Here is a 17686-nt window from a genome sequence, read left to right as displayed (position 1 = left end):
GGGCTAGGGAACACGACTATACAGTCCCAGATTCATATCTTGTCGTTATTTTTTCAATGAATGAATTTTATTGAGATGATAATGAGGAACAAAGTGGCGTCAGGTTGCAACATATTTACCCTTTAATTTTCAGAAAAAAAATAGTAAAAGATGACAATTTAACTTAAGGACACGTGTCTTTCCCCAACTTACCGGCGTTTTCGACCGTGTTTACTACCTTCGTCAGGACCCCGACTGTCATGGAACTTTTCAGTAATAGATTTCCCTTCGCACACCGTGAAATGAACAGGGTACCAGATCACATTTGTAACACTAATCTTGAGGGCGCTATTGAACATTTCCATCAATCTCATTATCTGAGCTGCGCTCTTTCTGCGGCTCTTTAGCCTATGCCCGTTTGAAAACAAAAATGCATTATTTTTTGTTGAAATTAATTAAATAGATAAATCATATGTAGGCATTTTCCTTGGCATATTAATTTGAAATTAACCACCAGATCCCAGGTGTGGAAATAACGGCGTCTATACTTCGGTACACTGGATTTTCAGTCGATTTAGAACTGGTTTAGACCGCGTACACACTCACATTGTCACCAGTAAAGGATCAGTTGTAATTACCCACTAGGATAATATCATAAGCATTTCCACTGTCGTCTTAAAAGGCTCATTTGACAATAAATAACGTGTGTAATTGGAACAAACATTCGCCGGGCTTATTAAATTTGCTTGTAAACTGTACCCCCGTACACAAATATGTTCACTGACATTATCAGCCTAGCAGCCGTCCATACAGTGCAGTGGTAGAACAGTAGCATATCCGGACTTAATTGCCGGCGGATTTTTTTGACCATATTTCAATAAAATGGTTAGAGAGTACTGATCCCAAATTCTAAATAAGAAAACCCGCTGCAAAACCATTACCATGCGCCGTGAAAATAGGCATATAGTATTTGCAGTATGCATAGTAATGGTCGGTTTTGAAGAGCTCCCCTATTTGGAAGATGGGTACCAGCCCCCCCCCCCCCCCCCCCCCCCCCACCGCGCTTTTTGATTTTACGGAGGCGAGGTGTCCGGAGAATTAAAAAAAAAAATGTCTACATTTCGGCGTGGATGTGCGGTTAACCGCCTCCCCTCCCCCTCCCCCTCCCCCTCCCCCCCCCCCCCCCCGACATCAAAAGCTGGATACGCTACTGGGTTAGAGGGGGATACAGTCCCCAATATTAGAAATTTGACTTCGGCAAAAGCAATAGATCAGTGCCTTCACTTGAAAAATTCCTGCTCCCCCTCCCCCACCTGCTTCGAAGTTTAACCCTAGTTTACGCCGCGGGCTGTCCGCATCTATAACTAGAGATAAAAAGTGGTAAATACTCAACGATGAGGGCAGTATGTCACTTAACGGTAAATGCAGACCAAATACATTAAGTCTGATTAACACCCGACGATGGGAGACTAGTCTGGGAGAAAAGTCGCGGAGAAATATCCCAGAAAGATAAACGAAGGTAATAGCTGGACCACTCGAAACCTGATAGGTAAACGGGTGGTGCCTGATGAGGAATAAACCGGGGAATCGGCCGCCAATGTTATAGTTTGGGACGGCGCGTGCAGACGTCAAGCAGGAAAAAACTTCACAACAGAGCAAAAAAACTATGCTAATAGGCTGATTATTTTATTGGTTTTCCTCTAATTTCCTAATGATAATTATTCTAGCATTAAAATACCACTGAAAGCATCCCTGGTGTGTTAAATCTAGGATATGGAAGTTATTAACCTTTCTTTTAGTGCAAGAATCATTCACATCACATGTTCTTTATTAAAGTTACAGAATTTTAAACACAACCACCGTAATTAATTATGCACACAAATTATCAAGCTATGAGCAATGAACACAGCAAACGGTTTGGGGTGTAGACATGGCTGCGCCGCGAGCGCTTTCCATGCTCACATGCGCAAATTTGACAGTAAATTGGCCTAAAAAGTCGACAAACAAGTTACCAAAAAGCCTAGTTGCTCCCACGAACATAGTGGTCAATCAAGAAGATAGTGACCACAAGCTCCGAGTCCACGCCACGTGACCACAGTAACGAACGCGCGTGCGTGCCTACAACAAAGAACATTGTGTTCAATCTGCTATTCTTACGTACCCAATGTCTAAACACACTGAAAGTAAAATTATAGAATTGTCTAATTTTAACCAAAATACTATATTACCTGATTGTCTTTGAGGACCCTACATACAAAAAAAATAAAGAATAAGATCAAAGCAAAATAAATTCTTCACTCGTCTACACATCACTATGAAGCTCTCTGGTAATTTCCAGTAAATCAAAATCACTCACTAGACTGGTCATTATAGTCACTGCATCCAAATCAGATTTGACTAATTGAGCTCCCTATATCAGATTTTACTCGATTTCAGCATACAAATCTCTAATTTACTCAATGTCAACAAAATCATCTAAGCCACTGCAAAGTTCTCTAAGCATACAAAGCCAACGTTAGCGACACTCTTTAGAAAAAAGGCTTACAATTCTCTACAAAACCACTAAAATTTACTTTAAATCTAAAACTAACACAAGCGCATACAAAGCCAAAGTTAGCGACACTCTTTAGAAAAAAGGCTTACAATTCTCTACAAAACCACTACAATTTACTTAAAATCTAAAACTAACACAAGCGCTGTAAATGTTACTTGTAAAAATGTTTTAACATCTAATGATTCTCTGATGTAGACTCTTGCTTTTTAGGGCAAAACAACGCCTCCAAATCTCTATCTCTCTCTCTTAATTTGAGTCTTCGATTTTGGCATTCAATTCTCTAAAATACTGTCTACTACAGTTTGTCATGGTTATTTAAAGTTGTGCGCTGCCTCTACATAAAAATGTTCTCCCTTGTAATATCCCCTTAGAGTAAAATGTATGTCTATTTGGAGCATATAAAATAATCCATCAATGTCTATGCTCTCCTTTTGCTTTTATATAAAAGAATTATCTATAATCGACATTCCTATTGCTTTCAAATGTCTGGAGAAATGGAAATTCCTTTGGGCAATATTGAAATCAGCCCACTAAATCTTTTTCTAAATATTAGCATAATAAACAATTGTTTAAAAATCCTCCTTACTGTATTGGCTGTCTTGATTATTTAAAATAAAGTTAGTGTACAGACTGCTTGTAACTCTTGGTTCGATGTCTAGACATATAATTCTAACTTCATTACTCCCAAAATTACGATGTTCTCGCTTAGTTTATGTAATATTGACTCTAAAAAAAAGACCTGTTCAACATTTGTTCTGTTGTTTCATATAAGCACGAATAGATCATTATTGATTTCTTTTTAGCAAGACTACAATCGATAGCACTAAGCCTCTCTGATCTGACGCAGTAACATTCTAAAAATCCTCTACAACTACAAGAATAACAAGTTTCATATCTGTGATGGACGCGATATCTGTTATACGCCTTTTGTTTTAATATTTACGCTTAGCTAGCCCCGCACCACTAATTGTCAGTTTCACTGCAATAACACTGCAATCAATAACATGGCAAATGTACTTAGTTGTTAGCAAATTTTAAATGATCACTTCAAACCCACATAACACACACAAATTGTTAGCAAATTGGATTTCACTTCAAACCCACATAACACTGCACATAGTACTCGTAGGAACTTTATATGGGGTATCAATCCAGCTAGGAAAATGATGACTACTAAACATAAATGAGTCTACGTGAACAGTTTTAAACTACCATTACAATTACTTGGCCAAGTGGAAAGCAGGCCTTCATAATATACAGGGTGGTTTGTTTCCAATACACCTTTTACAGGGCGAGTTCAAAAAAGCGGAATCCAAACCCAAAGAAATATGTATTTCGTATTGAAAAAATATGTAACACCAAAATAATATGACTCCAGAAGTCCATTCATTACACGACTTTCAGTACGAAATTATTTCAATATTGCTCCACACGTTAAAATGTTATCAGTAATAAATTAAGTAACCTTAAAATCAGTTTTGTATTAAAAAAAAATCAATTTCTGTGTGTGTTCTGACGTTTGGAACAACGTAGAAAATATACAGAATACTTGTTTTAATAACTGTATAGTACACAATATCTTTATTAACAACCCTGCTTGGGCTATCAATATGATTTATAAATCCACCTTTTCAAAGGGCGGGCCTTCAACAGTACTTTAGTGAATATTTTCAACTTTTAAACTGAGGTTTTATCGCAGGTAATGTTTGAAAACAATTTATACGATGTTGAAATCGCATTTTTTTAGGGGACAAAACCGATTCTAGGGTCATTTCGTTTAAATGGTGATATACTTTTAACGGATTCAGCAATTAAATCATTTTTTTTCATCTAAAAGTAGCTTATTGCCAGTCATCATTATTTTTGGTGCCACATATTTTTTTTTTTAATATGAATTATATTTCTTTGGGTTGGGTTCCACATTTTTGGACTCCACCCTGAAGAGGGTGTATTAGAAACAAACTGTCCACACCAAATCACGCAACAGCAAGAAAGTATATTATTCCTACGGATCCTGATTGGGAGTATTCTTACGTGAATATATTTACTTGCACCGGTCAAGCAAATCATACATGATGTCAATGTCAGCCTGGTTAAATGCCTGACTGATTGTGATGACATCGTCAGATCATTTCTCACGAGGAAGACTGCCTATACATGGGGAACCAGGGAAAATAGGTTCTGGGTTCCTTGATTTGGCCTGGACGTTTGTTTTTTCTGGGACACCCTATATGGCGTTCATTCTGGACGCACCGTTCTACAAGGGTGTGAAGACAACACGGCGCTGGTGCTGCTCTTGATGTGCGGGGAACATGGCCACGTAGTGCTCCGACCAGCCACCAGTGCGTACACGGACCAAGTCGTACCGCTCAGGTTCATCCACTGCTTTCTGATACGTCTCCAAATTGGCGCATGTGACTGTGAAACAGTAAAATGAAAATGATTGTTGAATAATGGTATTTAATCCGGGTGAGTATGGCCCAATGATCCCACTTCGCTGAAATGTTTGCAAGCGTTAATTTATCATTCTGCAATTGCCACATTTTGCGGGGTAACAGCGTATATATACGCCCACAATGCATCCGTGTCTAGTTTGACCGGACCGACGGGTACTATGTGGTCGAAGAGAAAACTGGAGTGCTGCTTATAGATATAACTTAAGTTCAAGTTTTTCAAACTACTGATATTTCCCGTAGTTCGAAATTGAACACGGCAAGCAGCCGGACCCGCTTCGCTGTGTCGTTTATACATATTTTCCCACTTTTTGAGCCTTATATCCGTGGAACTGTTTGAAGCCAATCATTGGAAGTAAATATGGGTTAGTGTCTAGAAGTACGCATATGATAGTGCCTATATGGTCTAGCTATTTTTTGGAAGGAAAAGATGGAAAAAAATGTGCCGTTTAATCTAAAGATGTCGGCTATCCGTTGCAGCAGAGGGTATAGGTAAAACAGGGTAAGCACATCCCTCTGTATGAATGAAATAGACAGAAGATGAAGTTTCGAAGGTTATAGAGTTGAACTTTGTTACCATAATAAGTTACTGTACCTGTAATCAAATTGGAACCGATGGGTTTGGTGCGATTTGCATAGTGACGTATGAACTCGTGAAGCTTGGCCTCAGGGAAGTCCTCGCCCACATTCATGTCGACCGGTGACCCGTTGGACAGACCAATGTTGATGGAATCATAATCAAAACTTCTCATGGCCCTGCAGTGAACAATCAAAGACGAAATGAGCTTCCAACACACTAATCCGCTTTCATTTGAAAACAACATGGACGGTTTCAAAGCGAGGAGTTTGATTCGAACAATTATTGTTGCGTATACTGTTTCATGTCCCAAATGCAACAGGCTAGGACCGGAAGCGGCATTTCAAACAGAAACGGGTGGGGTTGCAGGGTCTTTATTAAAGGTTCTAAAAACATCAAGTCTTGCGTTAAAAACTGTATATCAGTAGTTTCGGAAATGAATGGGTTTAGGCCTGTGGAGCAAAAAAAATGAAAGCAAACGGTTGTGTTCACATGTGCTCGGTAGCAGCCAGACAAAAATGCTTTTAAAAATCTCAACGGTGTTTATCGGCCTGCGTATTAATGGCAATGCACACTTGCTTTGGGTCGGAACCAAATCCAGACGAGCTGTTTTTTCCAAACGTGGCCCGATCTAGCCAATTAAATGAGAGCAGTGTGCGCCTAAAGTACACAATTTTAGTAAGGACCTTCCATTTCTAGGAAACAAGCCAAAAGTAAAGCATGACACTCACTGATAGATGTTGACCGAGGCTGGTTGTGCGGTCTTGTCCTGGGGTGCAGGTGACGGACTCAGATCCGATGCGAATGGCTGGCGACTACGGCGCCCGTCAGCGGAGGCTCCTGTACCCAATGCTTGCGGAACGTACCCCTCGAACGTCCCAATACCGGGTTCAACGACGAAACCAAACGGACGGCCTGTGAAATCGAAACAAAGCGAATTATGTAGATTTTATCTCAACCGTGCTAAGCCAGTGTCAAAGCGCTTTCCTAAACAGGCATAGTTGCGGACAAAATTAAATAATGACTAAGTAGACAAAGCTTGATTACCTGGTAAGGAGTATTTCTCTTTGATACCACTGATGATGCCATCGAGTACGGAAGGAGGGTGGTGAATCGTATCTTTGGCAATAGACACAACGTTTTCCATCAGCCAGTTTGCTATCTCGTCTACCTCTGGATTACCACGTCCAAATCTTGGTAAAGTCAGAGCCTTCTTTCTCAGCGTCTTGTAGGTAGCTGCGTTCGCATCCTCTCGCACCTCCCCGGCACGCTCGTCGAAAAACGGTTCTCTCATTTCAAATCCCCAGTCCAGTTTCAGCGCTTCCAGCAGTTGGGGCAAGGTCGTGAGGGATTCGTCTGGGTCGAATACGAGCTTCTTAATGGCATACAGTGAATCGATGGTGTTAGACGCACTGACGTACATCATAGCCAATGCGTGGTAGTTGGATCCCCCATTGGAAAGATCACGACCGCTTTCTTTGCAGCCGTGGATGAGGGAGGACAGAAGTGGCGAAGGGCAGATGTCCCAGAGGTTTCCATAGTTGGAGAGAATCGTGATGTAAAACTGAGCAGTTTGAATTCGCAGGTGTTTTAGGAAGATTTCTTTCAGCTGATCGAACGTCTTGATTTGGCTGGAGTGTGGCGATGGATAGGAGACTTTGAGGCCTCGAAGATATACCGACCCCGAGTCGGCATAAAGCGTTCCCTCGTTTAGAGTCATTTCCAGAATGTTCAGCAGAATGATGATGCCAAACGCAAACTCGGTCTCGCCCGCAATCATTGGCTCGTAGCATCCGTCACATGCGTAGTTACGAGCTGCCGCAAGGCTAACGGGTACATCAGGAGAGCCACTATTCATCAGACTCGGTACAAGTCTATCATCATGCATGAGGATCGGATGTGCACCACCGCTAAGAAGCGCCCTTGTGGCTTCCTGCAGTATATTCTCTGGCATGTTCTTGTGTAGCCTGAGACTCAAGCATGGGGCGTTAGTAGGAATCCTGCGAGACGATTTCAGACACAGCAGAGTAAGTTTGTTACAGGCCGTCGTTGGAGTGACGTCATCATTTGCTTGGTACCCGCCAACGGTGATCTGTTGGACCCACTGGTTGACGGCGCTTCCTTGACCAAAGTTACCTGTTGCAGCGTACATCACCGATGTGGAACCTCGATCATGCAAGTCTGGTGTAAAGTGGCGGTTAATGACGACACGTTCACTCAGTTTTATCCACAGGCAGTCCAAGATCTCTTGCGCTTCAGCTTCAGGCGTTGTCGTTTCGTCGTAGAACGGACTCAGCAGGACGTCTAGTCGGCCAATAGCAACCGGGTTGCCAATCAGATGCATAGAACAGTGCATCAAGAACAGAAGCTGCACGGCCTCCAGCATATTGCTGGGGGCGCCGGTCTTCAGTTTCAGCAGTCTTGCGTTGATGCGTCGGAGATTTTGTTTTTCTTCAGCCGTATATTCCTCCTTTTGTGCCAATTGCTCAGCCAGGTTCGCAAAGCTCTCAATGTACTCTTGAACTCCCTCCAGCGCCAGGATGACCGACTGGTAGAAATCCTTTTGTTCACGGGGGGCTCTGGCGTATAACATTTGGTGTTGGTTCTTTAAAACGCCGAGGCCGACGGCCAACACGATTCCGTGGTCGGGAACAATGTGACCCATGGCACCGCCCTCATTAAGACCCTTCATAAACCAAGGAAACTCTTCTTCTTCACGAGAGTAGGGCATGACATACTTGCCGACACCAAGAGAGAATCTGGGCATGACACCGACAATCAGCTCATTCGGGTGTATGCGGAAGAGGTCGTTTTTTGTGCCATAGTCTGTTTTCGGTATCAAAGTGCCCAGCGTCTTCTTGATCGCCATGCCTTTGCGAATGGCCGCGGATTCCTCCAGATATGGCTTTTCTGCTGCCGTCAAATAGTTGCTCAGATGGGGAATGCGGGCAGTGTGTGGTTTTTCATACCACTGGTCACTCCACTCGGAGAAAATCACGGACAGGAGCTTGATAACACGATGTGTCGGTGGATCTCCGGGAGCATACAAACCAAAGCTCATACGGTGGAGATATTCGCGCCAGTTGTAAAACATGTAGTCGTTGGTGCTTCTCACGTCCCACAAAGGCAGGAAGTCAAGGGTCGGGGCCTGGCCTACGTCCGGTTCGTCGGTAAAGCCGAGCTGATACAAACTTGGTGTATACCAGAAACTTCCCTCGATGCCTTGAGTCATTGAAATGAGTTTGTCTTGTGTGAAATCGGGGTCGTCTCCTACAAGGCTTTGCATAAGATCGAGAAACAGCTGAAAGTGATCAGCGAAAGCATTGAAGTAGATTCCTTCCTGACCCATTTCCTGGCCTGTATCATCACGTCCGTAGGGCATGCTCCCCCGAAGAATCTTCAAATGAATACTAGCCTCAGCCAGACGCGCTCGACGGATGTGACTTCTTGAATCGGCCCCGATGACGATTTCATCTGTAACCTTTCTGCCGATGACGTTCTCTTGCTGGCGGATGGTCATTTCGTCAAATATGCTGAAGTTCATCCGAAACTTTTGCGTGTAGAAGTAACTACCACCCCCGGATCTTGGAGTGGTCGTCTGTGGAGTCAGGATGAAACGTTCGACGGTAGTCTTGTCGACTGGATTGGCAACGCCGTCTCGAAACTTCCCGTTAATGGCACGATCATTGTAAACCCGGGTGTGGGTGACATCAAGCGAAGCCAGACCATGGAGGTTGTTTTCTACTTCTTGGAAAAGCTTTGGTACGACGTCTTCGGTGTCAGACTTCAGAAAGAAGGAAACATCGCCTCCTGTGTTGACAAACTTTCGGGATGAAGACAACATATAATTGCCTTGTGGTCGGTCTTCGATGTCGTCATTCGGGCTCCATGTTTTCCACAAGGCTGGGTCAAAAGAGACGACATAACCGTTTCGTCCTTGCAACAGGTCGCACTTTTGCTGAATGGCTTGTATGGCGTTAAAAACGCCTGTCTTACCGGTCTCGGTCTTGTCATTTAAATTGACCACTACCATACAACCGTACTTTGGCCTGGTGTAGAAAATACCCGGTTGTGCCAGCAGATACGTAGACTCTTTCGCGTGAGCGGAATCAGCTAGGCTCCTCGTCTCAGGGTGCCTCTTCTGAAACGATGTCAATGGATACAATTATGGATATGTAAACGAAAGAAATGGGATTGAATAAGCCGTCGTAAGGCAAAATCGACATTCACTGTCGTCTTTCCGTACATACCTTTTGTCGCTTTACTGCTCTGTGCTCCATCGTGTTGTAACGGTAGTGTAGGCCCTACAACCGTCTGTCTACAGAAAACAAAGCAAAACAATTTTAACCCTAAAAAGGGCCGGGTTATTTTGACCATCTCTCAGCCGGGGCCCCCTAAGATCTCGGCCATTGTTGCCATGAGGCAACGGCGTTAAGGTGATGCTGGGTTCTTAAAATATTTTGTAGCATATATGAGTAGAAGCTTTGCATGGTAGATGGAATAAGGTGGAGAAAATTGCAGGTAACACCATGTGGAAAACAATCTTTTCTGCAGTGGCGCGCCCAAGGGGGAGGGGGTGGGGGCTCGGGGGCTTGGAGGTTGTCAATTTCTTTTAATACATTTTTAAGTCCCATAACTTGACGGTGTTGATGTATGTGGCCTGTTTTCCAGTACTTTAATAGGGGTGTAAATGGCGCCACCAACGTCAAAATGTCCGTCTCCCCCCCCCCCCCATATATTTTCTGCGGCAATACATTTTTTTGTTTGATTCAAACTTCTAAAAAGAATTTGGGAAAAAATGGGAGCCCAAGCCAAATGTTGGGTGCGCCGGGGGCACCGCACTCAACCAAACGCGGCTGTTTTCAGAACCGACCCACACTTCTTCCCATACAGAAGAGATTAACATAACATTATACCTGCAATTTTCTCTACCGTATTTCGCAGTTGAACATTTAACTGCTTTATGCAGAACTTGGTTTTCTGACCGCATGAAGATGCTTTGAGATGATAAATTAGTCATAAATTCTTATCAGGATTCAAGCCCGAGACCTCAAACATTTCGTGTCTAAGCAATATCAGCTGGATTATCACCACGTCACCGACACCACAAAGTAACACCCATCTACATACCAGTAAAAACTAGCAATCGGAGAAAACAGCAACTAAAGTTGAACGCCTTCTAAAACAACACTTTGCGTGAAAACGACAGAGTATTTTCAATTGGGTTTCTCGCTGTGGACACTTGATGAATTGTATTTATTAAATCTGCTGTTTTTCACTCGTTTGTGTATTAAATAAACAAGAAATAAGAGAAAAAAGATGAGTGTTAGTTCGTGAAACCGAAAAAGCTGCGAAACTGTAAATTTTCGTTTTCACGAAGTAACACTCTTCAATGTATTTAACACGAGGAAAGTGCAACTTCAGGTCAGCGCGCGCGCGCTCATACAACTTGTTACAAGAAGAGTGTTACTTCGTGAAAACGTTTTTGCTCACTTATGAGCAGAGTGCGCGCCATGCATTGCAATGGAAAATGGAACTTGAGTGTTACTTCGTGAAAACGAAAATTGTCACTCCTGCGCAAAAGTTGCTATGGATACTTAGCGTAATTATTAAAGTAAAGCTCTTGAAGCTTTTTAACTTCGTGCAATGGTAGGCCTTGATGAATAATGTTTAAAACTCCAAAAAACTGAAAATCGAAAAAAGTAATCTTTAACACGGTAGAGTGTTACTTCGTGGTGTCGGTGACGCTGTGCGACATAATAATATGTTTCCCCACAACAGGTAGAACACACAAAAACGTTAAATTTCATGCGAAAAAAATCGGGGACCGAGCTTTTACTTAGATTACGACTCATATTAATTCACTTCCAGCATGGGTATGAAAACAGGTACAAAGGAAATTACTGCAGCAATCATTTTTAAGAAAATAAATTATAACTTCAGTGCAATCTCGATAAGTCAAACTCTGATAACTCAAAACAACTGTTAAGTCAAACAACGAATCCATTGCCTTCAGAAGTACAATTATATACAACTCTGCTTGACTAAAACTCTGCTCAGTCAAGTCAAATTTTGAAACTGTCCTCTTGAGGTTTGACTTATCAAGATTTCACTGTATTATCTGTCACCCCTTACATAATGGGTCAAATATTTTGCCCTCGTTCACATGAATATGCCCAATATTTTCAGCAACTGGCTGTGGCCTTTTCACTCGACAGCTGTCATTAAAGTTTGTATGTACGTACTTTTCTTTAAAACAATCCAATTTTCTTTTCTGAACGAATTTTGAAAGAATATAATGCCCTGTAAAAAAAAAAACTTGCTTGATTGCATTTGCAGGCCTTTACACGGTTGTAAAAATTGGTTTTACACAGCGCACTCCTTTTCACTGATATATTGGCGTCTGACGGTGACCTTGGTTGGGCGACACAGTTTCCGAAACTGCTGCCGCTCCACTTTTGAGGCGCACCTGGTTATATGCTAATAAATGCTATTTTCCGCGCTGGAAGCAGAATCACCTGAGCACTTCTATTGTGCGGCCAGAGGTCAATAGTCCATGACCCAGGGCCCCCACATCCGCCAATTGTACCACTCCAGGTGGCAATATCTAGCTGCTATTTTTTTTTTATTGCTGCACATCTATAGTTCACATGGTAGTCTTTTCAAGGTGGTACACCCAAAGCCTAATGTCAGTTAGGCCTATTTGACTGTTATCGTAAAAATATGAGTCATTTTGTCCGTGTAGTGACACGCTACACGGACAAAATGACTCATTTTTTAGGATAATGACTCAAATGACTCACTTGGGTTTTCTGTGTAGCTTATTAGACTAGGCGATATTTCAAAAAAGGGCTCATTTAGGGCAAGGAGAGGCATTTTCGAGTAGAAGTTGGTAACATAGCTATTTTAACTAATTCGGGGTGCTGAATCCGAAATAGATGGTTGTGTGTGTACAGGTAGTTTCATTCAAAACATAGTGTTACGTAACCTTTAGAAATCGCCCTTCGCAACCACTAGACTGTGGAGGCCAAATTGCTCCTCTGCTTTAATTTGATTAAATTACACTAATTTTGAACTTGAATTAAATTTACATCTTCAAGCGGTTTGTTCTCATTGACAAACTGAAAATTTCAACTTGAAACAAAACATAAGAAATCATCCTTGCTTTTTGACCGCATGAAGATGCTTTTGAGATGATAAATTGGTCATAAATTCTTATCAGGATTCCAGCCCGAGACCTCAAACATTTCGTGTCTTAGCAACATCAGCTGGGTTATCACTGTACTGACATAATATGTTTCCTCACAACAGGTAGAACACACAGAAACGTTAAATTTCATGCGACAAAAATCGGGGACCGAGCTTTTTACTTAGATTACGACTCATATTAATTCACTTCCAGCATGGGTATGAAAACAGGTACAAAGGAAATTACTGCAGCAATCATTTTTAAGAAAATAAATTATAACTTCAGTGCAATCTCGATAAGTCAAACTCTGATAACTCAAAACAACTGTTAAGTCAAACAACGAATCCATTGCCTTCAGTAGTACAATTATATACAACTCTGCTTGACTAAAACTCTGCTCAAGTCAAATTTTGAAACTATCACTGTATTATCTGTCACCCCTTACATATTTATGAGTGGTCAAACATTTTGCCCTCGTTCACATGAATAAGCCCAATATTTTCAGCAACTGGCTGTGGCCTTTTCACTCGACAGCTGTCATTAAAGTTGGTATGTACGTACTTTTCTTTAAAACAATCCAATTTTCTTTTCTGAACGAATTTTGAAAGAATATAATGCCCTGTAAAAAAAATAACTTGCTTGATTGCATTTGCAGGCCTTTACACGGTTGTAAAAATTGGTTTTACACAGCGCACTCCTTTTCACTGATATAATGGCGTCTGACGGTGACCTTGGTTGGGCGACACAGTTTCCGAAATTGCTGCCGCTCCACTTTTGAGGCGCACCTGGTTATATGCTAATGAATGCTATTTTCCGCACTGGGTGCAGAATCACCTCAGCACTTCTATTGTGCGGCCAGAGGTCAATAGTCCATGATCCAGGGCCCCCACATCCGCCCCAGGTGGCAAAGTCGAGCTGCTATTTTTTTTTATTGCTGCACATCTATAGTTCACATGGTAGCCTTTAGTACACCCAAAGTCTAATGTCAGTTAGGCCTTTTTGACCGTTATCGTAAAAATATGAGTCATTTTGTCCGTGTAGTGACACGCTACACGGACAAAATGACTCATTTTTACGATAATAACTCAAATGACTCACTTGTGTAGCTTATTAGACTAGGCGATATTTCAAAAAAGGGCTCATTTAGGGCAAGGAGAGGTATTTTCGAGAAGAAGTTGGTAACATAGCTATTTTACCTAATTTGGGGTGTTGAATCCGAAATTGATGGTTGTGTGTGTACCTGTAGTTTCATTCAAAACATAGTGTTACGAAACCTTTAGAAATCGCCCTTCGCAACCACTAGACTGTGAAGGCCAAATTGCTCCTCTGCTTTAGTTTGATTAAATTACACTAATTTTGAACTTGAATTAAATTTACATCTTCAAGCGGTTTTGTTCTTATTGACAAACTGAAAATTTCAACTTGAAACAAAACATAAGAAATCATCCTTGTAACAGTTTACAAACTAAGTCTATACAATTCCTTTTGAAATATAAAATGCATGAAAATAATTATGCAGATGAAAATACATGGTTATCAAGTGAAGAACAGAAGAAACTTAAAAGGCTTGTAAAAGCAAGAGTGTATTTTATACCAATGAAAAAAATCCCTATAATCTTAAAACATTTGCTCAAATAGCTCAGAGGAAGAGGGCCAGGATCTCGCCTCAGATTGCACCACCTAGCCTCGGAGCAAATGCCCCAACACATTGTTGCAACAGTTTACAAAACTAAGTCATGAATGCAATCCCTTTTCAAAAATGAAATGCAAGAAAATATGAAGACGAAACCACGTGGTTTGCAACTTTGAAGTACACAGTATAACTTAGAATTTGTAAAAGCAAGAGTTAATTTTTTAAAATCCTTATAATCTTAAAAACTTTTGCTCAAATAATTCAGAGGAAAGGGGCCAGGATTCGCCTCAGATTGCACCACAGAGCATCTTAAATTTCAAATAACCGAGAAACCTGTCTTTTTTTTTTACTACAAAGGGGTCATTTATGACCGAGAAACATGTCTTTTTTTCACTCCAAAGGGGTCATTTATGACTCAAAATGGGGTCAATTTTTGACCCGGAAAAGGACTGAGCAGATTTGGATTCAGATTGTGTGTCAGTCTGACCCAGGAGTTTCTAGAGTGTAGGATGTGACAAGCTATAGTGCTGTAGTTTTGAAATTGGAAGTGCCAACGCAAGGCCTCAAACCGGATAATGTGGGTTTTTAGCATACATACATGTACATAACATTGGCAAACTTTGACGAAGTGTAACAAAAAAAACTGCAGCAGATTTGATGGAGAACTTCTAACACAGTGTTTGTGATGTACTGAACACCACATATGTGCATTAAAAAAGTAGACCCAGTGTTGCTGGAACGAAACTCATTTTAAAGCCGGTTTTTGAGTTTCAGCTGATGGCCTATCTATAGAATCCAAAATTTCCCGGGGACCTTAAACGGGCCCCGGACCCCACACCTGAAAGGGCTTCGCACTCCGTACTCGCATTAGTTCTCGGAGCAAAATTGCTCCAAAGGTGTGCCCCCGTCTAAAAAAAATCCTGGATCCTATATCTGATATAGGCCTAGTTAATTTGTGAGAGTATTTTTTTTCTTTGAGCCCACCTAAGACAAAATCCTGGGTATGCCGTTGTTTCACAAAATATAATCTGCCCCCCCCCCCTGTTAAAATCATCTTCCTACGTGCCTGTTTGGAGAGATCACCGAATTTCATGCCGATCAGCCGAAGCATTCAGGAGTTATTATAATAAGTATCATTTTGGGAGGTTGTGGCCCCGCCCCCTGCTGATATACCCATAGGGTTTACGTTAAATGAGTAATCGCATCAAAAAGAAGAAAGTGGTGAAACAAAGAAATTAACACTATTAGAGTTTTGCCACCTCAGATGGTACCAACATTTGGTCTGGACCATGGCCTTTGCTGCAAACAGTCACCGAGTCAATACTGCAGTATCAGCGAAAAGGTGAAAATAAGAAAAATGGCAGTAAGAAGTTTCACATTACTCTGTGTGTATGGTGAAAAAAAACCTAAGTTTGCCATTTTGCATTTTCGTTATACTGCATGTAGGGCAATATTAGTGTTCCACCGTGACGAAGCCAATAGGTGGCATGTCTCAATTTTGATTTTTTTTGCAGATACCGTTGTTGGGCAATAGGCCCTAGACCTTTACAGTACATGGTTCGGTACTCTTGCGGCCTAGAATGACTGTTTCGTGTGCAACAAAATGTAATTATACGGCATTTTGGCAAGTAAGGCCATTTGGCATCGATATTATGGGCGCGACGAGCAGAAAGATACAAGTATACCAGCTAAAACCCCTTCACTAACCTGCAAAGGTAACGGATTTCGTCCAGTCGAGACGTCTGCAGTTTGCAGAATGTATGCTTCCGACCCAGCCAACACCCCAAAGTTAGCCCTGGGCAATGACGTCACACAAGCGCGCCACCTTTTTTTCTTCAGATATTTGCATGTCAATGAGATTTTTTTTCAAGGTCACATCATGTTACATAACAATGGACGATTTCAAGGGGCCAACTATATCGATTTGAATTTTAAATGAGGACATTAAATAGAAAACGTCGGTGAAGGGCAAAACCTAATTTGACATTAAATAGGCAACAATATTAGGCCATTCAACATTGATTGTATTCGTTTTCATCACCTCCCGCCTCGATTTTCACTCCCGACCCCATTTTTTATATTTCATATTTGTTTCTGAAAGTGTCTTTTTACTCTGAAAAGTGTATTTTCCAGACAAGTTTCTCACCAAATCCACAGGCATGGCCGCATGAGGTGTTATGTGATAGCGGGGCGATGTGGTATCATACGATGCGATATTCTTTCCGTGAAATAAACTGAACAACAGCTTTGCCGTATGAATTTATAAAATATGAAATACAGGCCTTCATTGCCTTCCCGACTGATAAAAAAAAATTAATATTGATAGACTTATATAGATAAGCATTGTTCACGATATCTGATAAACATGCAATTGGGCTTATTGATGGGGCCATTGCCCTGCGACCTATACTGTTGCAATGAAAACCGTTGCAATGGCGGGTCTGAAGTACGATGTGCGGGGAAAAGTTACATTTTGAAACATCCTGTTCGCCGATTTTCTATCGCTTTTTAAGAGCACACCGCCTGTAAACCAGGCCGCCTGTCCAGGGTCCAAATAAATCATTTCCTTTTTTTTTTTTACACTTTAGGCATTGCTCTTTGAGACCTTTGATACCAACTCGCTACATCGGCTTTTGGAATTAAGATATCCATGATGGCCGCCGTGTCAGTAAATCATAATACTACTCGCACAAAAACCCTTAGGCATGCAACAATGAAATTCATTCCAGTGCCAAAAAGTGAATTTTAAATTGTGAGGTATCTAATATAATTTTTTATGCCCCTGGCGCTGGCCGAGACTGTTTGAATTTATACAAAGTTTTATGCGAAGTTCTATACAAAACGAGACCCAGTGCATGTGACGATGCAATTTCAACGTTGTCTGGACCAGCAATGGCGATGCCATTATCGGCAGAAGTCACAGTCTGCCAGATCCAATGAATGCAGAGAATTTATGATTAAAGAGCATTCCGGCAATAACTAGAACGATTTGAATGGGTTTTCTTCTGCAGATCTAGTGAGAATTGAAGCGATACACCCGGAGGCCATGCGGGACACAAAAGTATAGGCTACACCGCAGTAGGCAAACTTCCAACCTGTTTAAACTACGGTCATGATAAACTCTGCGTTTTGAAACAAGTTGTATTCGTATGCCTTACGAACACATAATTATTCGAAACAACCGAGATTTAGCTACATTGAACCTGGGTATGGTGGCCCTGCTAGGCCTTAATGGCCCCACACTCAACAAAGAATCTCGTGGAGATACCGATGATCCAATGCATGTCATGTACCGGCCACC

The 17686-nt window shown here is 41.6% G+C and overlaps 1 protein-coding gene across 3 annotated transcripts; it reads right to left on the bottom strand.

The window, feature by feature from the left end:
• Positions 1-2294: 2294 nt before the first annotated feature.
• Positions 2295-16174, bottom strand: LOC119729720. 3 transcript variants are annotated; one of them, XM_038202419.1, is made up of 6 exons: positions 16093-16174; positions 9814-9881; positions 6611-9704; positions 6295-6478; positions 5582-5742; positions 2295-4951 (listed from the first exon to the last, which is right to left on the bottom strand). In XM_038202419.1, the coding sequence occupies exons 2-6, from the start codon at positions 9841-9843 to the stop codon at positions 4791-4793; spliced, it is 3630 nt and encodes a 1209-aa protein (XP_038058347.1). In that variant the 5' UTR covers positions 9844-9881; positions 16093-16174; the 3' UTR covers positions 2295-4790. The 3 variants fall into 3 exon arrangements, with proteins under 3 accessions (XP_038058347.1, XP_038058349.1, XP_038058348.1); XM_038202421.1 differs by having other exon boundaries at positions 9814-9877; XM_038202420.1 differs by lacking the exon at positions 16093-16174 and adding an exon at positions 15661-15685.
• Positions 16175-17686: the final 1512 nt, after the last annotated feature.

This window comes from Patiria miniata, unplaced genomic scaffold, assembly GCF_015706575.1.
Source record: "Patiria miniata isolate m_02_andy unplaced genomic scaffold, ASM1570657v1 HiC_scaffold_21, whole genome shotgun sequence".
Classification (NCBI taxonomy): Eukaryota; Metazoa; Echinodermata; class Asteroidea; order Valvatida; family Asterinidae; genus Patiria; species Patiria miniata.
This window is presented reverse-complemented; position numbering and strand designations above follow the sequence as displayed.